The sequence below is a fragment of the Microcaecilia unicolor genome, chromosome 7 (assembly GCF_901765095.1).
Source record: "Microcaecilia unicolor chromosome 7, aMicUni1.1, whole genome shotgun sequence".
Taxonomy (NCBI): Eukaryota; Metazoa; Chordata; class Amphibia; order Gymnophiona; family Siphonopidae; genus Microcaecilia; species Microcaecilia unicolor.
In genome coordinates, this window is record NC_044037.1 from 193,953,965 (window position 1) to 193,978,136 (window position 24,172).

Genomic DNA, 24,172 nt, shown 5'->3' on the forward strand with positions numbered 1-24,172 from the left:
TACAGATATGGTTGTAACTTCTTGAGGGCCCACACTAAGGCCTGATACTCCTTTTCAGTAGTAACATAGGCTTATCTCTCTGTAAAGGAGCATGTGACTGAGATACACAATGGGGTGCTCCTCCCCTCTGCTATTCACTGAGTACAGCTGTAATGCGATTTGCCAAGGCATCAGTCTGTACCACAAATCTTTGCTGGTAATCAGGTGCAGCTAGTACTGGATCGGTAGCTAATGCTGTCTTTAATTTTTGGAAGGCAGCTTCACATTCTGGCGACCAGGTAACGATTTGAGGTAGTCTCTTTTTAGTCAAGTCGGTCAGGGGTTTAGCTATAGTGGTATAGTGAGGCACAAACGTCCTGTAATATCCTGCTGTTCCAAGGAAGGCCAATACTTTTTAGTCTGGGGAGTGGGCCAGTCTTATATAGCTTCCACCTTAGCTGGTTCAGGCTTCAGCTGTCCACCTCCCACTCTGTGCCCTAAATATTGCACATCTGCCATTCCCATCTGACATTTGCTGAGTTTTATAATCTGGCAGGCCTCTCTGATCTGATCATCCCAAGTCTGACTGTATACAGCAGTGTCATCAAGATAAGCCCTAGCTTGCTCTTGGAGTCCATCTAGCAGACGATTCACCAAGGATTGAAGTGTACCAGGGGCACTTTTCATTCCAAAAGGCATCACAGTAAATTCATACAGACCAAATGGGGTAATAAATGCTGATCGCTCCTGAACAGCATCTGTTAGGGGAATCTGCCAGTACCCACGGCTAAAGTCCATTGTAGTCAGGTACTGGGCCCCAGCTAAACAGTCTAGTACCTCGTCAATCTGGGGCATCGGATAGGCATCACATACAGTACAATCATTAAGTCTCCTCTAATCCACACAGAAGCAGGTTGTGCCATCTTTCTTGGGAACAAGAACTACAGGAGAAGCCCAGGGGTTATGAGACATCTTTATAACACCTAAGGCTAGCATTTCGTCAATCTCCTGCTTCATTTACCTCCCCACCTCAGCAGATATTCGATAGGGACCCTGCTTCAACGGGACATGGCCATCGTTGTTTACGTTTTGATTAGCCAAGTGGGTAAGTCCTGGTTTAGTGGAAAACACATTAGCATACTTTTGCTATACTGCTCCTAACTGCTGTCTCTGGGTGGGGATTAATTGCTTTCCCACTACAATTTGTTGTATAGATCCCTCTGGTAAGGTCTCAGCTAAGAAGCCAGGTATGGACTCACTATCCTGACACTCTTCTGATAGGCTACACACAGCTAGCACCATAGCTGTGCGATTTGCATTGGCCTTTAACATATTTACATGAAAGGTACGCTGCTTTCTGTGTTGAGAGTCCATAGATATAACATAGTTTGTATCATTCAGGCGCCTTATGACCTTGTAAGGTCCCGCCCAATTAGCTTGAAGTTTGTTCTGACGAACTGGGACTAAAATACCTGCTGGCCCTCATAAAACTTTCTATTTCAGGCATTATGATCATACCAGGTCTTTTACTTGGTTTGGGCTGCTTGCAAATTATCTCTGACACAGCCCACAAGTTCTTCTAATCTCTGACGCATATTAACTACATATTCAATTACAGGGGTGTCAGAGGTATCAACTTTCCTCTCCCAGTGTTCTCTTATTAAGTCAAGGGCCCCTCTCACCCTCCGGCCATAGAGCAACTCAAATAGGGAGAACCCTATAGACTCCTGAGGTACTTCCCTGTATGCAAACAGTAGATATGGCAAATATTTCTTCCAGTCATGGTCTCCTGATTCTACGAAAATCTTTAACATATGCTTTAATGTCCCATTAAATCTCTCCACCAACCCCATTAGTTTCAGGGTGATATGATGTACGTACAGATTTCACTCCACAGTGTGCACAGATTTTGGATCAGCTCAGACATAAACTGTGTCCCTTGGTCTGAGAAATATTTCTCGTGGATATCCTACCCTGGAAAATATTTCTAGCAGGTCAATGGCAATGTTCTCCGATTCTGTGGAGGATAAGGCTACCGCTTCAGGATATCTGGTAGCAAAGTACACCACTGTCATTATATATCTTTTCCCAGTCCGGCTAGGGACAGCTAGAGGCCTCACTATATCCATAGCTATTCTCTCAAAGGGCTCACTTATAATGGGTAAAGGTTTCAGTGGAGCTCAGGGTTGATCTTGGGTCTTACCTACTCTTTGACTTGCATCACAGGTTCAACAGTAATTAGCTATGGCTCGAGATACTCCTGGCCAATAGAAGTTCTATGTCAATCTAGTGTGTGTGCGTGTCACCCCCTGATGTTCATTGGACCCATGTCATCCCACACAACATTGGTATTGGCATATTTTTCATTATGCCTACTTCTTTGTATCCAAGATTGGCACCCCAATCCAGGAATACTCAAGCAATGGGTACAGTCTGTCTGGATCCATTGGCTAACACTACCTCCGCAGTGCGCCCTGAAAGAACTGCTTCTGGCACTAGCTCTGGTCATAATAGTCATACAAGAGCCAGTGTCCATACGCCCAGCCACCTGGGTCTGATTCAGTTACTGGGGTGCTGTAGTGTTGTGGAAACCCGCTTGCTTCCTTGCTTAATGAATGGGCAGTAACTTTTGGTGCTGCAGCAACTGCTTGGGCCTCCTTCGTGGAACTGGAGCCACCCACGAAAGCCGCCAGCCTTGGTGCAGGAATTAGAATGCTCTTTAGTTCAGACTTGGGATTATCTGGGCAATCTGCTTTGAAATGACCGGTACACCCACACTGGAAACAAGGACTTTCATGCCTAAAGTTAGGTTTTTGGGGAACACTGGAGGATTTGCTAACAGTCTCTGAGGTTGCAGGAATATTTGCCTTAGGACCCTGGCTTCCCTTAGATCCTGGCTGCTGTGGATAAGGATGGTTTCTCTTTGCCAACCAGGGACGGGTAGCCATAAAGATGTCAGCCAACTCAGCTGCCTTCTCTGGAGTATGGGGCTGGTGATCTTGAACATATTCCCTCACCTCTGGATGACAACACTGAAGAAACTGCTCTAGGACCGTCAGGTTTTGGTAGTTCTCTGGTCTCTTAGCTGGTCTCTTAGCTGAATCACAAACTCGCTGTGAGGATCATCCACCCCCTTTTGCAAAGTCCTGAACTTTAGTCTGTAGGTCTTGGGGGTAATGGCATAACGGTTCAACAAAGCTTTTCACATTTCCTCAAACTGGGAGCATTTCTTCATGGACAGTCCTTGAAACACCTCAGGTGCTCTACCAGTGAGCTTTCCTCCCAGATAGCACACCCAGGGGTAGATGCACTAAGGTCCTCAGAAGAGCCGTTCCCTTACCGATTCCATAGCGAATCGGTAGGGAATGGCCATGCATCAAGGAAATGGAATGCAAATGAGCTGCTCGTTGTAGCTCACTTGCATACTCTGTTCCCTCGGAAACCAGTCGGCCGGTCGAGTATGCGCAGAGCAGCCAGTTGTTATGCTGGCTGCTGTACGCATGCCAAAGTCGTCCAAAAAGGACGTCCCTGATGAGCACTTGTCAGAGCCGCGGGCCGGAGCGCAAGCTGCAGCCGCCGGTGATCCCTGCCGCCCCACTCTCGGAAGAAGGGAGTGGATTGCGGCTGACCATGCAGACCCTCCTCCCCGGGAACGCGTGGCTTTGGGGGCGATGGTGGGTGAGAGTTGCCCCAAATGACCACCGCCGGCATCGGGAAGTGCGAGGACATCCCTTTCGATTATGCCCCCCTCCAGGTCTCTCTCAGCCAATCACAGCGCGTTTAGCTGACACCGATGACAGCTAAATGCGGTGTGATTGGCTGAGAGAGACCTGGAGGAGGAGCATAATCGAAAGAGATGTCCAAATAGCTTTTGATTTGGACGTCCTCGCAGAAGAACACCCATCACAAAAAGATCTGGGGAAAAACGTCCAAGTGCTCGTCAGGGCCATCGTTTTTTTTTTTTTTTTTTAATGTTTCAGTGAAGGACATCCATGTTAGGCACTTTAGAAGGACGGCCCTGACGAGCACTTGGACGTGACAAGGCAGTGAAGGACGTCCATAAAGGACGTCCCTGACGAGCACGTGGACGTTTTTTCCCGATTTTTTTTTTTGTTACATTTATAGACATTTTGAAATCCCGCGCAGACCTCCCGTTAGATTTTTCACGGTTAGGCAATCGGAAAACGGTAGTGCATCTCATTACAATACAATTTCTAGACATTATAATACTAATTTGCTCATCTGCATTCCGTTTTCGTTAGCTGCTACCGTGATCGGACAGTGCCCTTTTGTGCATGTCCTGGTTTACTACTTGCATGTTAAACTGGCTAGAACCAGTTTAAAACCCACATTAATGGCTCGATAAGTTTAGTGCATCTGGCCCCCAGTCTTTCTGAGGAATCTCATTGAGGCAGCAAATGTTTTTCAAAGATATCCACCAGTGTCACCTCGAACATCATCAAACTGCGCAAACAAGTTTGGGCCCAATCCGGGCTGTGGATCCTGCTTCTGGCCTTGGTGCAGGGTTTGGGCTGGAGCTTTGGATACGAGCCATTTCCATCACCAACTTCATTCTTTTAAAACTGGAATTCCTGCTCACGCTCCTGTCATCGATCTTCCCGGTCCTGTTCTTCTCGCCTCTGTTGGTCTAGCCGCCATCGCTCTAGTATGTAGGTCTGCTGGATTTTGGCTGGTGTGACATCTAGCCCTGCCAATTCACGGGCCTCTGCCCACAAGGGGTCTGCTCTTCCCGCAGGAGAACTTGCACAGGCCAGTCCTGCAGCTCCTCCCTACTGAGGTTATCCAGTTGCTCTTGTGTTAAGACAGGCATATCCAGTGTCTGAGGGCTGCTACCAGTTTCATCAGCATGCTGCTAATCTCCTGACACTACCAAAAAGAAACTGAACTGGAAAGGGCCCTGTTACTGCTGCACTTGTTCACTGTGCTCTGTGTCTTTAGGTTACAGATAAAAAAAAAGACTTTGAACCACTCAGTGGATGATGACCCTCATGCCACACACTGAGCCTGACAATCCCACCACACTGCCACTAAAAAAGAAGGACAAGGTCTGTCACGAAATGCTTAGCCACCTGCCTGGGGTTACCCCGTGGCTAATTATAGGGTCTATCCCCAGCACAGCTCAGGTCTGCCTGCACCTGCTGCTTGTGCTGTACATTAGCACCCTCCTCCCACTGACTGGGTCACAACCGCCTCTAGGCGAGTCTCCTGCTCTCAAATTATCCTCAGTTATTTCTAGGTTACTGGGGCCACACTCTCAGTGGTCCCACAGTTCCCTGAAAGCACTCACAGATCCAACACACAAACCACCAAGATTCTTTATCAGTCCAGACAAACAGGGCGAACAAACAATTATGTTTATTCTCTTAAAAATATTGAACAGTGGAACAAAGAAGTGCAAATAGCAAACAGTAACAGGTAACTGATATATAGATCAATTATAACGCTAACTAAACATCTGTATACTGTCTAAACAGTACCTGGGAATATCAGGACATATAATTCACCGAGCCTCAGCAAAGAGATCTGTCTCTCTTTTCTCCCGGGCTAAGACTGAAGCAACAGCCAGCAACAACTGCTGTGTAATTTCAAACTCCAGGCCAATCAGACCCAGTCAACAAGTTTTAAAAATATACTGCTCACAATAGTAGATTCACTTCTTCACTAAGTGAAACTAAAAGAGGGCATGCACTTTTCTATAACAGCTTTAACATAAAACATGCACCACTTGCTGGCCAAACTAGAGAAATGCACTTCGGTGTTTAATAAAGGCAATTTTACAGGTTTAAACACACTGTTCTGTCACAGAGTCATACACTGAAATATAGCAGTTAGGGACTTGGTCCTTTCAAACTGCCTTTCTCAAATTGCCTCTTCCCTCTTTTGGTCCTATGCAGCCATCAGGTTTCCAAGTTTATTATTATTTGATAATACCACCCATTGGTAAGAACCATCTAAGTGGTTTACAACTATGAAAATGGGAAATGGAAAGTGGAACTACAACACTGATAGGAAAGAATTCTCAGCTACTGTGTAGTTTTAGTGGCCACCACCGTGACAGCCAGAATCCATGGAGCACTCATTCCGAATCCTTGGTTCTTCTTTCCTCTCTGTTTGCTCTTAACTCTCTTTCCACGTGCTCCTTTCCATTTGCTGTTTCTTTTCTCACCACCTGCCCTATATCTGTTTGGCACTGATCTTTTATGTTCAGCTTTTTTCAATTTCGCAAATCTATCTTGTTTTCCTTCTCTCTTTCCTTCTCTTCATGTGCAGCATGTCTCCCCTCTTCCCTTCCTTTCCATTTATGTGTAGCATGTCTCCCCCCCCTCCCCTATATGTGAAACATTTTATTCATTTTCCTCTGTTTTATTTTCTCACATCATTTCCCTACAGGTCCTGACAGCACTCTCCTCCCCCCCCCCCCCCCCCCCCCCCACAGTTCCTCTTTCTGCACCCAGTCTTCCTTACCCACCTTATTGGATCTCTTTCTTCCCTAACTAACCTATCTGTCCATCACTGTTCTCCCTGCTTGCCCCCTCAATGCAGAATATCTCGCCCTCCTTGCCCCCTCAATGCAACACCTCTCGCCCTTCTTGACCCCCCCCCCCCCCCCCCCCGATGTAGCACCTCTCTCCCTCATTCTTTTTTTTTTAATATATATTTTATTGATGACACAAACAAACAGATTATAACATTATCTGAAGTTTTGCATAAACAACATCACCGTAGTCACTTACTTAGATATTCAACTTCATCCATTCAATAAATGTCATCAATACATTTTTCTTTTTCCCCCCCCTCCCCTTCCCTCTCCCCCCTCCACCCCCTTTCCACCAGGCTGTGGCATCTCTTTCCTGTTTTCTTAGCCATTTAGGACTCTACTGCGCTCCCGCGGTGTTAAAGTGTCCAGAAAGGGCATCCAGCATTGGAGGTATTTCTCCCCCTTCAGTGTGGCCAAGTCACGCACGTCCCTTCGCTCCAGGGCACATAAGGATATCATTTGTGCCCGCCAGAGTTGGGTTGTGGGTCTATCCTCCTGTAGCCACAGCTTGAGTATTGTTCTTTTTCCCATCATCACAGCCCATCGCTGAAAGTAGCACAGGCCTGCCTTGGTCGATCCACGGTTTGTAAAGTCATCGAACAAAAGTCGTGGGCGGCTGACCCAGTGTACCTTCCACATCATAAAGACTTGTCTACATATTTGGGACCAGAAGCCCAGTACTGGTGGACAGTGCCAGAACATGTGACCTAAATGAGCTCCACTTCCTGTGCACTTCGGGCAGTCGTCTGTTGGCCTTAAAGTCGCCCGGTGCGCTCTGTGTGGTGAAATAAATAGTCGCATCAAAAATTTATATTGGGTTTCTCGTATGTCTGTGTTCCCATACTCTCCATAGCATGTTCGCAGGCAGGACTGCATTGTCTCTGGCCTAATTTGACAACCCAGCTCGCCGGTCCATGCCTGTGCCAATTGATGATACTGTGCAAGTGGCATAGCGGCTCGAATTTGTGCATGGTAGTATTTTAAGGGGATCAGTCTCCGGGCCTTTAAGTCAAAGATTTCCGTCAGCTGCACCCGCACTGTTGAATGCAGTGCGGGTCTGGGGAGCGACCGCACGTAGTGCTGCAATTGTATATAGGCTAAGAAATCCCCAGTCTCCAACCCCTGGCGCTCCTGCAATTCCCCCCTAGACTGCAATGTTCCATCCCCCTGTATAACCTGAAATAGAAAGAAAACTCCTACCTCCCTCCACTGTTTAAATGTACGTGAGGAGCTTCCTACTGGAAAATCTGTATTGCCCCCAATGGGCAGAAACGGTGAGGCCTGGGCATCTAGGCTGTGTAATCTACAGATCCACTTCCACGTTTTCCGTAAGGGTGTGTACAAGAAGAGGAGGTGTTTTGGTGTTTTCGCTTTACCCGGCCAGCGTGTAGCCAATAACTAATGTGCATGTCGCCCAACATCCTACATTCCGCTTCTGGATAGGTAAAGTGTCCTGTCCCTCTCAGCCAGTCTGCTATATGTCGCATGCATCCTGCCACTGATAGCCACTTGGCCCTTAAGGCGCCCAACTCTCCCTTGGCCCGAGGTAAGTAGGTTTGTTTCAATGAGACTCTGGCTCTTTTCCCATTCCATAAAAATGTTTTTAGTGTCCCGTGGAGTTCTAATTCCTCTCTATGAGTGAGAAACAGCGATAGCACTTGGGTTGCGTACGTCCACTTTGGGATTATTATCATATTATATATTGCCACCCTCCCCCACAATGTCAGAGGTAGCTTTCACCATGTTTGTAAAGCTTCTTTGGTTGCATCCCAAAGCGGTTTCAAGTTAACTTTGTGTAGTTGATCTAATTGGGTTGGAATGTATATGCCCAAGTATTTAATTTTATTGTCTTTCCATTGCAAGGGGAAAGGCCCTATCCAGTTCTTTTTTATGTCCTGTGTACTTGGTAAGGCGACTGACTTGTGCCTATTTAGTGTGACCACCGAATGATATTGAAATTCATCCACCATTTCCAAGAGATTATGTAGAGATCTTTGCGGCCGTGTTAATATGAGGAGAATGTCGTCTGCAAAGGCAAGTACCTTGGTAGGTAGTATAGGAATTGGCACTCCTGCAATTTCCGCATTGTTTCCCACTGTTCACAGAAACGGTTCTATATATAATAGGAAGAGCAGTGGGGATAGAGGACACCCCTGCCTTGTGCCCCTCTGTACTGGGAATTCCTCAGATGTCATTTTATTTACTATGATACGAGCTTGGGGTTCCACATACAAGGCCGATATTGCTCATAGGTACCAACCTTCTAGCCCTATATATGTTAGCACTTCAAATAGGTATCCCCATCGCACCTTGTCAAATGCTTTCTCAGCGTCTAGGCTTACCAGTAAGAGTGGGTCCCCCACTACTCTACTATGTGCCAGTGCCAACAAAGCCCGCCGTACATTAAGGCCCGGGTGCCGCCCCCTTACGAACCCCACTTGGTGTGCTCCCACTACATGAGGGAGATGTTTTGCTAACCTGTCTGCTAATATTTTAGCCAGGATTTTGAGGTCCACGTTTAAAAGAGAGATTGGCCTATACGCCTCTAGATCCTCCTGGTCTTTACCTGGTTTTGGTATCAGTGTTATGAGCGCTTCGTTCACCCCCGCAGGGAATCACCCCTGTTCTACAGCTTTCGAAATATTTTACCAGGGGCACACTTACTCTATGTGATAACAGTTTATAATATTCTGATGAAAATACGTCCACTCCTGGGCTCTTGCCCCCTGGGAGCGCCCCGATCACCCTTTGTATCTCCTGGGCTTCTAATGGGACATTAAGTTGCTCTCTTATATCCTGCGGTAGACATGGGATTCACGAATCTTCTAAATAATCTTTAATTGCTTCTCCCTCTACCTCCTATTCTGCCTTTAAAATCCTGGAGAAATAGTCTTTGAATAACTGTAATAGCTCTAAGGGCTTATGCTTTCTAGTTCCATCTGAGGCTTTTATCATGTGGATGTACGAGTTCCCAGTCCAGGCCCGAACTATACGCGCTAGTAGCTTCCCTGTGCGATTACCATATTTGAAATATTGGAATCTCCTGTGAAAGAGATATTTTTGTGTTCGTTCATGAATTAGAGTATTAAGCCCTGCTAAGTTTGCCATCATTTGCTCATAATGGGCTTGTGTTGGTTGTTGCTGGTGTTTATGTTTCGAGGCTGTGTACTGGCGTTCTAATTTTATTATGCCTTGGGCTATCCTTTTGTTCCTACCCGCCACATAGCTTATGACTTCCCCGCGGAGCACCGCTTTCGACGCTTCCCAGAATAACCCGGGTATGTCTTGGTGCTGTTTATTCGCCTCCTCATAGTGCTCCCACTTCTGCTCCAGAAAGATACGAAAATCTGGGTCCCCCGCCAAATACCCAGGGAATCTCCAACGGGCACGCTGGTCAGTAGAAAATCCCATTTCCATATTCACCCAAATCATAGTATGATTGGATATTGCCATCGGCCCCACTTCTGCTGCATGTGTAACTGAAAACAATGCTTTAGCTACTAGGATATAGTCTATGCGAGACCAGGTTCGTTGTGCCTTGGAAAGGTGAGTATACTCCCAATGGGTGGGGTGCAAAAGACGCCAGGGATCCACTAGATCTAGCATTTTACATAAATAATCCAATCCTTTACCCTTACCCGTCGCCCCCCAGGCTGCAGCTGACGATCTATCAAGTCCCGGGTCTAATACTTGGTTGAAATCTCCCATTATTATCCATGGGGCCGAATCATACTTCGTTCCCAGCTGTACAAGCGTGTGCAGGAAGTGTGGGTTGCGCGTGTTTGGCCCATATATTCCGCAAAGATAGTATTCTTGCCCCATATAGCTCAAGTGTAGCAACACATACCGCACTGTGGTATCTTTTTCAACCATGCGTGTTTTGCCCGCCAGGCCTTTTTTTTATGAGAAGAGCTACTCCCCCCCTCCGGCCTGCCGCAGATGAGAAATAACAGTCCCTTACCCATTGCTGTCTCAATTTTTGATGTTCTACATCTGTTAATTTGGTTTCCTGCAGACATGCCACGGAGACCCCATGTCTTTTTAGATGTGCCAATATTTTGGTTCGCTTAATTGGGGAGGTTATCCCAGAGACATTCCAGGATGCTAAGCGTAATGTTGGTGGTCTAGCCATTGCTCCCCATATTATAGGTATTCACAATACTCTGGCACTGTCTTGGGTTCAGGGCCTCCCAGCCAGGACCCTTCGCCTTCTCCTTTAGCCCCCATCATATATATGCTGGTATCAGTCCTTTTCAATTTACATCGAACTTGACAGCCTGGTGGAGATTCCCCCCCCCCCCTTTTTCCCCCATCCCCCCCCTCCAAACCTTCCCTTCCCACCTATCCCTTCCAGCTCGCTCCTTCTGGCAAGTGGGTCTGTTTAACACACCCAATGCCCACCCCCAAACCCCATAGAAAACATGTAAATTACTTTCTTCGTCCCCAACATCTCCTACCATACAGAGTCATAAACATATTATGCTTACATTCAGGATCTCTGGGATCGCCGTCCGCCTGTTAAGGGAGTAGTGTAGAAGTGTATTTAATTTTGCTACCTGTATTCATAGTGTCTCCTCCAGCAAATATCCATGCTCAGGTTTTAGGTATTTTGCCCCATAGCAGAGTTCATCCATTCTTGAGCAAGCTCGGGTGATGCAAAGTTCTTCCATCCACTACTCGTTTGCACCCTCAGGGTGGCTGGGTATTGTAGCATGAATTGCTGGTTCTTCTCTACCAGACGAGTGCAAACCGGTGCGAAGGCCCTTCTCTTCAAAGTGAGTGGTGCAGAGTAATCTTGGAATATTCTTATGGCTCCCCCTTCGAACTTGGCATCCTCTTTATTGGCTTTGTATAAGCGGAGGACCGCTGCTTTCTGTGTATAGCGGTGGAATTTCGCTATAATCACTCTAGGCCTGTTTTCTCGGGGTTGCTTTTGGCCTATTCTGTGTGCTCTGTCCAGGTGCAGTTCGCCCCCCTCGCTGGCCTCCGGAAAGCGTGCTTTTAGCCATGTCTCTAGGGTCGCCTTGATTTGCCCATCTGCAATTGTCTCTGGGAATCCCACAAACCTTAGGTTTTCCCGTCTCGCCCGGTTTTCAAGGTCATCTAGCTTCTCCTGGTACTCCTTAGTAATGCGTTCAAGTCTCTCTATGCTCGCCGCATGTTCTGCCTGGACGTCTTCCACCTCCGATACATGTGTTTCCACTTCGCCGGTTCTGCGTGTAAGTTCTGCTGTTATCGCCGTTATCTCGGTAATTTGCTCTGATAGCTGGGTGAAACGGGAGTCCAGCGCACTTACTACGGCCTCCGTGAGCTCCAACACCAGCGATTCCGATGGCATCTGAGATTGAGATGCCGGTGGAGTAGCGGGCGCCATTTTGTTTTCGGCTCCGCGGAGCCTGTCATCCTTACGTTTTGCTGTTTTAGCTGGTGCAGACATGTTGTGCTGGATTAGAAATTTGTCCATGCACCTCTACCCGATTAATGCTGCTTTCCTATTGTTTTTGGAGACCCGGGGGTAAGTTAGAGCACGGGTTTGGAGCGGGCACCAGAGCAGACAATGTTTCACACGTCCACCGTCGCTCACTGCATCATGTGACCCCCTCTCTCCCTCATTCTTAAACCTCCAGCGCCATCATTTCCCCCTTATTATCAACCTCCCAGTTCAGTACCTCTCTCTCATTCTCAAACCCCCAGCCCCAGCATGTCCTCATTCTTGAACGCACACATGAAGACACCACATATTCCCCGCTTTGTACTCTCCGTCTCTCACTGCTTTTACTGCAGCCATCACACCCTATCCTGCTGAGTTAGCTTTTAGTGATTCTGATCTGGAATTCTGTTTGTCCTGACCTGGATATCTTCTGTGTATAGCGACACCAATTGACTGAATCATATAGTTTTCTGCCAGTTTTGGTGTATACTGCCAAGTAGTGGTGGACATGTACAGCAATACCTGCTGCTATGGGACAGTAACCCCTTCTGGTTAAACTGTAAAATTTATCCTTTGAGATTTGTTGAGTGACATCTAATGATTTCATATATTACATATCAGTCGAGATAGAAACTAGATTCAGAAAACTCACACTAAATGTTTCCAACTGCCTTAATGCAGTTTCACTTCTCCCAAATACTGCAACTCCTGCCAGAGTGGAGAAAAAAAAGATCTCAACCAATCAAGAGTTGCTCTTAAATTGGCAATTTTATGGCGTTTTTTATGACCAATGATGGCTTGGTGACTTGAGCTGCTTAGTTTATAAGTACATAAGTATTGCCATACTGGGACAGACCAAAGGTCCATCCTTTTTCCAACAGTAGCCAATCCAGGTCACAAATACCTGGCAAGATCCTGAAAAAGTTCAGTACATTTTATGCTGCTTATCCCAGAAATAAGCAGTGAGTTTTCCCCAAGTCCACTTTAATAATGGTCTATGCACTTTTCCTTTAGGTTTTCCTTTAGGAAGCAGTCCAAACCTTTTTAAACCCCACTAAGCTAACTGCCTTTACTACATTCTCTGGCAACGAATTCCAGAGTTTAATTCCACGGTGAGTGAAGAAACATTTTCTCTGATTTGTTTTAAATTTACTGCTTTGTAGCTTCATTGAATGCCCCCGAGTCCTAGTATTTTTGGAAAGAGTAAACAGACGCTTCACATCTACCCTTTCCACTCCACTCATTATTTTATAGACCTTTGTCATATCTCCCCTCAGCCGCCTTTTCTCCAAGCTGAAGAGCCCTGGCCACTTTAGCCTTTCCTCATAGGGAAGTTGTCCCATCCCCTTTATCATTTTTGTTGCCTTTGTTTGCACCTTTTCTAATTCCACTATATCTTTTTTGAGATGCAGTGACCAGAATTGAACAAAATATTTGAGGTGCGGTTGCACCATGGAGCGATACAAAGACATTATAACCTCCTCATTTTTGTTTTCCATTCCTTTCCTAATAATACCTAACATTCTATTTGCTTTCTTAGCCGCCACAGCACACAGAGCAGAAGGTTTCAACGTGTCATCAACGATGTCACCTAGATCCCTTTCTTGGTCGGTGACTCCTAACGTGGAATCTTACATTACGTAGCTATAATTCGGGTTCCTCTTCCCACATGCATCAGTTTGCACTTGCTTACATTAAACGTCATCTGTCATTTAGTCTCCCAGTCTCCTAAGGTCTTCTTGTAATTTTTCACAGTCCTCTTGCGATTTAACAACTTTGAATAACTTTGTGTCGTCAGCAAATTTAATTACCTCACTAGTTACTCCCATCTCTAGGTCATTTATAAATATGTTAAAAAGCAGCATTCCCAGCACAGACCCATGGGGAATCCCACTAACTACCCTTCTCTATTGAGAATACCGACCATTTAACCCTACTCTCTGTTTTCTATCTTTTAACCAATTTTTAATCCTCATTAGGACACTACCTCCTATCTCATGGCTCTCCAGTTTCCTCTGGAGTCTTTCATGAGGTACTTTGTCAAATGCCTTCTGAAAATCCAGATACACAATATCAACCTCTTGGCTGGGTTTTTTTTTCCTCTAGTCCAGCGTGAGTTGCAGTATTTGGAGAAGTGAATCTATATTACGGCAGTTTGGAAACATTTAGTGTGAGCTTTCTTCATACATTCATATATTACACACATTTATGGTTTCATTTTATTATTCTTTCAAAATCAACAGAATGTTTGGGTACCACTTTATTCAAATAGCCCTCTCTATTCCTCTCCCCTCCAGGATACAGAGAGAACAGAGGACTGGAAATAATTTATTAATCCATGCTTTGTGTTTTCCCTACTTGTTACAGTGGATAGCTTTTTTTTTTTTACAAAAATAATAGCAAAAGAAATGGGTTGGGAATCTTTTAGGAATGGGCATAGGAGTAATTTTGTTTCTAGAGGGCTAAGCACTGTAATTATGGTTCATAGAAATCATCTTTTGGTTCCTGGGGTGTGCTTTTTAGTTTGAGCAGCACTTGATCTCTAGATCAGTAGTACTTAAAATTGCATGCTGTTGATTCAGTAATGGTGGCCAGCAGGTCTGAAGTTCCTTTCTCTTGTTGATGGTTGGAAGGAGGTAGAGAGTGCATCAAGGGAGCTGAAGGAGTGAGTAAGTGGGTTGGAGAGAAAATGTGATTGAGTTCATCAGTAGTTTTAGTAGTAGGGGTTAAAACAGAGTGAATCTATCTTGCCTACAGATTTTAGAGGTGGTTCCTTATTTTTGGCTAATTTGTCACAGCTTGTAAACAATGAAACATTTAAGTCCAATACTCTGTTTTCTTAAAGGAAGAAGAAACAGAAACTGTAACTGAAGACCAATGTAAAAGAGAAGAAAATGACATGTAAGTACAGGTTTCATTATTTTTGAGGATAATCCGCCCTCATGTATGGGTAGCATCACTGGGTGATGCCTTTGTTGGAGTTCTGCGTAAGTGTGGTGTGTGGAATGCTCTGTTGATTGGAGGCCACCTACTAAGTTTTCTTTTTGTGCAGTCTTTATTACTTGACAATGGTTTTTCCCTTTATTTCAGCTAGAATTTTTGCTGTAGTATTTTTCTTTTTTTACAGTCATTTTATTTTATTTTTGCATTAATGCATCATAAGGCATTGGTTGGCCTTGTTTTTCCAAAACTGAGTCAAAGGAGGAGGTAAGCAGCTTTGAGATGCATCTTTTATTCCTTATCCCATAGATTAGTCTAGAACTTGTGGGTTATGCCCATCTATCAGCAGATGAAGACAGAGAAAGAAAGTAGCTCTTTGTGATTTGCCCCTTAAGGGTACAGTGTCCATTGTTTGACTACAGTGATAAGGTATTGTTTAGAATTTCAAAAAATCTTGTCAAAGCATTACAAGTGTCACAAGATGCTACAGCCAGAGTGATTACTGGATGTTCTCGATTTTCTCATATTACCCCAGTTTTAAAGGGACTACACTGGCTGCCAGTTGAACAATGGGTACGTTTTAAAATAGTATTGTTGATTTGTAAAGTTTTAGTAGGTAGTGTTACCAGCAACACAAGATAATCTATGATCGTACTGGACAATTTATTATCCTCGACCCCATGATGCCTGAAACACTTCTACCTGTGACCATAACACAACCTTGTATTTGTTATCAACCATAATGGCAATCGCCATTATGATACCTTGTAAGCCACATTGAGCCTGCAAATAGGTGGGAAAATGTGGGGTACAAATGTAATAAATAAATAATGGGATTTTCTAATCTCAGAAGTTTATCAACCGCCTAGAGTTTTGAGGTCTATGCAAGAATGATTTAGATGTTCCCTCTTTTCATTTAGTTAGACTTCAGAAGTACAGATCATCTATATTTTATATTATTGGGCCAAGGTTATGGAATATTCTGCCCTCTGAATTATCTAGAATACAAACTGGGGGACATTTTAAAAGAGAATTGAAAACATTCCTTTTCAAACTGAAGTTATCTTTTGATTAAGACTGACTATAACCTGTGGAAACATCTGAACGGAGGAAGTAATTATGGAGAAATTATCCAGATGTCTGTCACCTAGAACCAGCAGTTCGGGGGAGGTTATTGGACGTACCTTGCCGAGGAGATAATCTTTTGGGGGACAGGGTGGAGGAGGTTGCTGATCTCATCAAGAAGCACAATGACACCATCCAGGCCCTCTCAGCAGTCTCCAGCTGAATCCTCCTCTAATGGGAGAATTTCGAGTGGGCTTAGGTGGCGGCCCTACTACTTCAAAAATGTAGTTTTCTGCTGTCTTCTCACTCTGCCCAGCATCCCCAGTCTCAGCATTCTTTCCCTCATCAGTCCTGCTTACAGAAATCCCAGCTGGCTCCCCAGTTAAACCAAGGGACAGGCTTTTGAATTGTTCCAGGAGAGCATAGCCACAGCCCAAGTAATTGTCCTGGATGGCCTTACGTTAGGGGGGAGGCTCCATTTTATCCATCAAAGGTGGCCACTTGTAAACTCTGACTGGGTGAGTTCTTCAAATAGTCGGTCTTAATTACAAGCTTCATTGGGAGTCAACGACCACCAAATTGCCCACCAAAAGCATTTTATATCAGCTATCCACACAAACAGGTAGTTGTAGAGGAAATATCCATCCTTCTACAGGCCAATGTGGTCTGGATGGGCTGGAGAGAGCTTCAACGGAAACTCCAGTAATTTAGAAGATGAGGACAGTGCTGGGCAGACTTTTATGGTCTGTGTCCCGCAAATGACAAGACTGATTCGGATAGGCTGGAGTGGGCTTTGATGGCAACTCCAGTAGTTGGAACATAAGGAAAGAGCTGGGCAGACTTCTGTGGTCTCTGTCCTAGAAACACCAAAGAAAGACCGTGATCAAGTATATAATATCACGTTCATTGTTGATTTGATCTTGAATTGCTAATAAATGTGACTGTTAGACACACTGAATGGACCGTTTAGGTCTTTATCTGCCGTCACTTACTACGCTATGATGTTGGTGCTTACCATCTCTGTGCAGCCTCTAGTTGTTCATTTTAAGAGAGGTTTGATGTTTTATTTATTTACTTACTAGCCGTTAAGCCCGTTAAAACGGGCAAGATTTGTGTTTTGCAAAATGTAATAATTCTCACCTCCATCCATCCATGTCCAGCAAACCTCCTCTCTTCCCTGCCCTCCTCTCCTCCCGATCCATGTCCAGCAGCCCTCCTGTATCCCCTGGCCTCCCCCCGTCCACCAACCATCCTCTCTCCCCTGCCCTCCCCCCATATCCAGCAACTCTCCTCTTTTCCCTTGGCCCCCCCCCCCCCCCTCGTCCACCAACCCTGCTCTCTCCCATGCCCTCCCCCCATGTCCAGCAATCCTCCTCCCTCCCCTCCATCGATCCATGTCCAGCAACCCTGCTCTCTCCCCTACCCTCCCCCCCCATGTCCAGCAGCCCTCCTGTCTCCCTGGCTTCACCCTGTCTACCCAACCCTCCTCTCTCCATGCCCCCCCCCTATATCCCAACCCCCCTCTTTCCCTTGCCCCCCCCCCCCCATCCACCAACCCTGCTCTCCCCCTATATCCAGCAACCCTCTTCTTTCCCTTGGCCTCCTCCCCCCATGTCCATCTACCCTCCTCGCCGCTGCTCCCTCCCCACTCCGTGCCGGGCCCCCTGCACTGACATGAGAGCGCCTCTCACCTCCGTGTGAAAGCGCTGCAGGCAGCAGCAGATCGCTCTGCTGCTGCCTGCAGCACTTCCACACGGAGGTGAGAGGCACTGTCATGTCCGTGCAGGGGAGCAGGAGAGGTGGCCGCGGCGACGTCGGGGATGGGGGGGTGGAGATTGGTGCGCCAGCGATGTTCCTTTGTCTCCAGGCTCCAGCGACAGCGTCCGTTTCCCTCTCTGTTCCGCCCTCTGACGTCATCACGTCTTGATGCGAGGGCGGGACAGAGAGGGCAGTCTCTACTGCGCATTTGCAGGTGAGTCGGTCACTTGTCATTTATATGTTTGATGACCTTTATACCCCACGTTTTCCTGCTCAAATTTGAGTTCAATGTGGTTAACAAGCTACAAGAAGACAGTACAAAATATGGAATAAAAACCATATTCCTTGTCATCAAGCAGATGAAGCCATTACGTATGGGTTGTGTCCATCAACCAGTAGGGGGAGATAGAGAGCATGCAACTTTTCACAGTGCCTCATGGCCAGCCAGCTCCACTGCCTCTTCAGTATTCTCTAGCTCCCCAAGCAGGGTGGCTGCAGCTTCTTCGAGCTCCATCAAAAATCTGCATGCGGGTGGCTCCTGGCTTGCCAGTTGTTAGCCGGGGTGTTAGAGGCTACAGCAGCTTCACTTTGAAGGTACATAGGTTAGCCCTTTCCCTGCCTTACCCATGCCCCCGTGGATTTGGACATATTAGCTTGCTTTTCCCTGTCCTTTCCCACTCAGTGGATGCAAGCACATTGGTTCGCCTTTCCCTGACTTTCCCACTCATCTGAGCCTCCGGAGTTCTTATTTTCTCCGAGGACAAGCAGGCTGCTTGTTCTCACGACTGGGTGACGTCCGCGGCAGCCCCCACCAACCGGAAGAAGCTTCGCGGGCGGTCCGCACGCAGGGCATGCCCACCGCGCATGCGCGGCCGTCTTCCCGCCCGTGCACGACCGTTCCCGCCAGTCTTTTCTTTTCCGCGCTGGAGAGAGTCGTGCGTCGCCGCTCTCTCTTAGCCCCGGAAAACCGTCGCGTTGTTCGCGAATTCGTTAATTTTTTGTTTCTTGTTACCGCGCACTCCAGACCTTTCTTTTTCCTTTTTAAAAAAAAAAAAAAAGAGAGAGAGAGAACGCGCTTAATTTTTCCCTCGTTTTCTAGCGGGGGCGTCGCGTTGCGGTCTTGTGGCCGCGCGGTCAATTTATTTTTCGAGGTGTGATTTACCGCCACCATCGACGACTTTAACTTCGTCGACGCGATTTTTCCGTCGATGTCCTCGAAGGTCCCGAGTGGATTTAAGAAGTGTGGTCGGTGCGGCCGGCCTATCTCGCAGACCGACACCCACGCTTGGTGCCTCCAGTGCCTCGGGCCGGATCACAATATCAAGTCGTGTTCTTTGTGTCTTGGTCTCCGGAAACGGACTCAGGTTGCGAGGCAAGTTCTTCTGGACCGTCTTTTTGGAACTTTCGCCGGCCCCTCGACGTCGACCTCGACGGCATCGGTATCGACGGCCGGTTCTTCGGTACCGGTATCGATGTCCGCGAAATTGGCACCAATGGCATCGACCCCAGGAGTACAGGTGCCGTCAGCCCGCCGGTCCTCCGGTGACGGTAGGGGTGAGAGGTCGCGTGGGCAATCGGCCCCGGTCACTCCCTCTGCTCATGGCCCTCGGGACCGAACCCTGTCCGACCCGGCCCCTCGAGACCGAGGGGGATCGACCTCCTCCTCCTCCGTTCCACCTGGCGCCGATGATGGGCACCGCAAAAAACAGAAAAAGCACCGTCATCGGTCCCCATCGGTGCGCCCGGCCCTCGGTGCCGGAGAGGAGTCGACGCCGAAGCGTCCACGTCGAGAGGAGAGGTTCCCCTGGGTAGTGGAGGTACCGACGCGTCAGGGTCCCAGCACTTCGGTGCAGTCTCCTGGACCCGAGCAGCTTCCAGCACCGACGCCTCTACCGGCCCCCCCCCCCCCCCGTCTTTCCCGACAGCAGGCCTGGACGAGTGCCTCCGAGCCATCCTTCCGGGGATCCTGGAAGGGCTGATGCGCCAGGCTGTGCCGGCGCCGGGGGTGCTTGCGCCCTCGGCGCCGTTGACTGTGGCGCCGGCGAGCTCTAGCCCGGTGCCGAGGCCTTCGACACCGCCGCTGCTTGCGGCGCCGGTCTCAACCGCCACGCAGGTGGAGTCCCCGTCGACGTCGATGGAGGGAGCTTCGTCCCCGCCGGCGCGGGAGTCCACCGCTCGACGACACCGAGGCCTCGGTGCCTCGACGTCGAGCCGGGCCCGGTTAAGGACTCAGCTACATGAGCTTATGTCCGATACCGAGGAAGAGGCCTCGTGGGGGGAAGAGGAGGACCCCAGATATTTCTCCTCAGAGGAGTCTGTGGGCTTCCCCTCTGACCCCACGCCTTCACCGGAGAGGAAGCTCTCGCCTCCTGAGAGCCTCTCCTTTGCCTCCTTTGTTAGGGATATGTCTATATGCATTCCCTTCCCCGTGGTCTCTGTGGACAAGCCGAGGGCTGAGATGCTCGAGGTCCTCGACTATCCATCACCACCTAGAGAGTCCTCCACGGTGCCGTTGCACAATGTCCTCAAAGAGACACTGCTTCGGAACTGGATGAGACCATTATCTAATCCCACCATTCCCAAGAAAGCAGAGTCCCAATACAGAATCCACTCGGCCCCAGAGTTAATGCGGCCCCAATTGCCCCATGACTCGGCGGTCGTGGATTCTGCTCTCAAGAGGGCACGGAGTTCGAGGGATACCGCCTCGGCGCCCCCGGGGCGGGAGTCTCGCACTCTGGACTCGTTTGGGAGGAAGGCCTACCAATCTTCCATGCTCGTGACCCGCATCCAATCTTACCAGCTCTACACGAGCATACACATGCGGAACACTGTGAAGCAACTGGCGGACCTGGTTGATAAGCTCCCGCCGGAGCAGTCCAGGCCTTATCAGGAGGTGGTCAGGCAGCTGAAGGCGTGCAGAAAGTTCCTGTCCAGGGGTATCTATGACACCTGTGATGTGGCATCTCGTGCTGCGGCCCAAGGTATAGTGATGCGCAGGCTTTCATGGCTGCGTGCCTCTGACCTGGACAACCGCACCCAGCAGAGACTGGCCGACGTCCCTTGCCGGGGGATAATATTTTTGGCGAGAAGGTCGAGCAGCTGGTGGACCAACTGCATCAGCGGGAAACCGCCCTCGACAAGCTCTCCCACCGGGCGCCTTCAGCATCCACCTCAGCAGGTGGACGTTTTTCCCGGGCCTGGCAGGCTGCGCCCTATGCTTTTCCCAAGCGTAGGTACACCCAGCCGGCCCGAAGGCCTCGACAGGCACAGGGACAGCCCCAGCGCGCTCGTTCTCGTCAACAGCGTGCGCCTAAGCAGCCCCCTGCGCCTCCACAGCAAAAGCTGGGGACGGGCTTTTGACTGGATCCACGGGAACATAGCCGCCCTCAAAGTGTCCGTGCCGGACGATCTGCCGGTCGGAAGGAGGTTAAAATTTTTTCACCAAAGGTGGCCTCTCATAACCTCCGACCAGTGGGTTCTCCAAATAGTGCGGTGCGGATACGCCCTAAATTTGGCCTCCCTGCCACCAAATTGTCCTCCGGGAGCTCAATCCTTCAGCTCCCATCACAAGCAGGTACTTGCAGAGGAACTCTCCGCCCTTCTCAGCGCCAATGCGGTCGAGCCCGTACCACCCGGGTAGGAAGGGCAGGGATTCTATTCCAGGTACTTCCTTGTGGAAAAGAAAACAGGGGGGATGCGCCCCATCCTAGACCTGAGAGGCCTGAACAAATTCCTGGTCAAAGAAAAGTTCAGGATGCTTTCCTTGGGCACCCTTCTGCCAATGATTCAGAAAAACGATTGGCTATGTTCCCTGGATTTAAAGGACGCATACACTCACATCCCGATACTGCCAGCTCACAGACAGTATCTCAGATTCCGCCTGGGCGCACGGCACTTTCAGTATTGTGTGCTGCCCTTTGGGCTCGCCTCTGCCCCACGGGTGTTTACAAAGTGCCTCGTGGTGGTGGCGGCGTATCTACGCAAGCTGGGAGTGCACGTGTTCCCATATCTCGACGATTGGCTGGTCAAGAACACCTCGGAGGCAGGAGCCCTCCGGTCCATGCAGTGCACTATTCAACTCCTGGAGCTGCTGGGGTTTGTGATAAATTACCAAAAGTCCCATCTCCAGCCAACCCAGTCTCTGGAATTCATAGGAGCTCTGCTGAATACCCAGACGGCTCAGGCCTTCCTTCCCAAAGCGAGGGCCAACAACCTCCTGTCCCTGGCTTCGCAGACCGGAGCGTCTCAGCAGGTCACAGCTCGGCAGATGTTGAGACTTCTGGGTCATATGGCCTCCACAGTCCATGTGACTCCCATGGCTCGTCTTCACATGAGATCTGCTCAATGGACCCTAGCTTCCCAGTGGTTCCAAGCCACCGGGAATCTAGAGGATGTCATCCGCCTCTCCACCAGTTGCCGCACTTCACTGCTCTGGTGGACCATTCGGACCAATTTGACCCTGGGACGTCCATTCCAAATTCCACAGCCCACGAAAGTGCTGACGACGGATGCATCTTGGCTGGGGTGGGGAGCTCATGTCGATGGGCTCCACAGCCAGGGTCTGTGGTCCCTCCAGGAAAAGGATCTGCAGATCAACCTCCTGGAGCTCCGAGCGATCTGGAACGCACTGAAGGCTTTCAGAGATCGGCTGTCCTGCCAAATTATCCAAATTCGGACAGACAATCAGGTTGCAATGTATTACACCAACAAGCAGGGGGGCACCGGATCTCGCCCCCTGTGTCAGGAAGCCGTCGGGATGTGGCGTTGGGCCTGCCAGTTCGGCATGCTTCTCCAGGCCACATACCTGGCAGGTGTAAACAACAGTCTGGCCGACAGACTGAGCAGAGTCATGCAACCGCACGAGTGGTCGCTCCATTCCAGAGTGGTACGCAAGGTCTTCCGAGAGTGGGGCACCCCCTCGGTGGACCTTTTCGCCTCTCAGACCAACCACAAGCTGCCTCTGTTCTGTTCCAGACTTCAGGCACACGGCAGGCTAGCGTCGGATGCTTTTCTCCTTCATTGGGGGACCGGCCTCCTGTATGCTTATCCTCCCATACCTTTGGTGGGGAAGACCTTACTGAAGCTCAAGCAAGACCGCGGCACCATGATTCTGATAGCGCCCTTTTGGCCCCATCAGATCTGGTTCCCTCTTCTTCTGGAGTTGTCCTCAGAAGAACCGTGGAGATTGGAGTGTTTTCTGACTCTCATTTCGCAGAACGACGGAGCGTTGCTGCACCCCAACCTTCAGTCCCTGGCTCTCACGGCCTGGATGTTGAGGGTGTAGACTTCACTGCGTTGGGTCTGTCTGAGGGTGTCTCCCATGTCTTGCTTGCCTCTAGGAAGGATTCCACTAAAAAGAGTTACTTTTTCAAGTGGAGGAGGTTTGTCGTTTGGTGTGAGAGCAAGGCCCTAGAACCTCGTTCTTGCCCTGCACAGAACCTGCTTGAATACCTTCTGCACTTATCAGAGTCTGGCCTCAAGACCAACTCAGTAAGGAATCACCTTAGTGCGAATAGTGCTTACCATTATCGTGTGGAAGGTAAAGCCATCTCTGGAGAGCCTTTAGTCGTTCGATTCATGAGAGGCTTGCTTTTGTCAAAGCCCCCTATCAAGCCTCCTACAGTGTCATGGGATCTCAACGTCGTCCTCACCCAGCTGATGAAACCTCCTTTTGAGCCACTGAATACCTGCCATCTGAAGTACTTGACCTGGAAGGTCATTTTCTTGGTGGCAGTTACTTCAGCTCGTAGGGTCAGTGAGCTTCAAGCCCTAGTAGCTCATGCTCCATATACCAAATTTCATCACAACAGAGTAGTGCTCCGCACCCACCCAAAGTTCCTGCCGAAGGTGGTGTCGGAGTTCCATCTTAACCAGTCAATTGTCTTGCCAACATTCTTCCCAAGGCCTCATACCCGCCCTGCTGAACGTCAGTTGCACACATTGGACTGCAAGAGAGCATTGGCCTTCTACTTGGAGCGGACACAGCCCCACAGACAGTCCGCCCAATTGTTTATTTCTTTCGACCCTAACAGGCTAGGGGTCGCTGTCTGGAAACGCACCATCTCCAATTGGCTAGCAGATTGCATTTCCTTCACTTAACGCCCAGGCTGGGCTGGCTCTTGAGGGTCATGTCACGGCTCATAGTGTTAGAGCCATGGCAGCGTCAGTGGCCCACTTGAAGTCAGCCACTATTGAAGAGATTTGCAAGGCTGCGACGTGGTCATCTGTCCACATATTCACATCACATTACTGCCTCCAGCAGGATACCCGACGCGACAGTCGGTTCGGGCAGTCGGTGCTGCAGAATCTGTTTGGGGTGTAAATCCAACTCCACCCTCCAGGACCCGCTTTTATTCTGATCAGGCTGCACTCTCAGTTAGTTGTTCTTCGTAGGTCAATTTTCTGTTGTACCCTCGCCGTTGCGAGGTTCAATTGACCTG

The 24,172-nt window shown here is 48.7% G+C and overlaps 1 protein-coding gene across 2 annotated transcripts in view; it reads left to right on the top strand.

Moving 5' to 3' along the window:
* The window catches only part of LOC115474335 (SAP domain-containing ribonucleoprotein-like), a 164,977-nt gene that overhangs the window by 67,244 nt on the left and 73,561 nt on the right, over positions 1 to 24,172 (top strand). For both annotated transcript variants that reach the window (XM_030209779.1, XM_030209780.1), the window contains exon 4: positions 14,815 to 14,870. In XM_030209779.1, the coding sequence (XP_030065639.1) occupies positions 14,815 to 14,870 (56 nt within the window). The remainder of the gene's footprint in view (positions 1 to 14,814; positions 14,871 to 24,172) is intronic.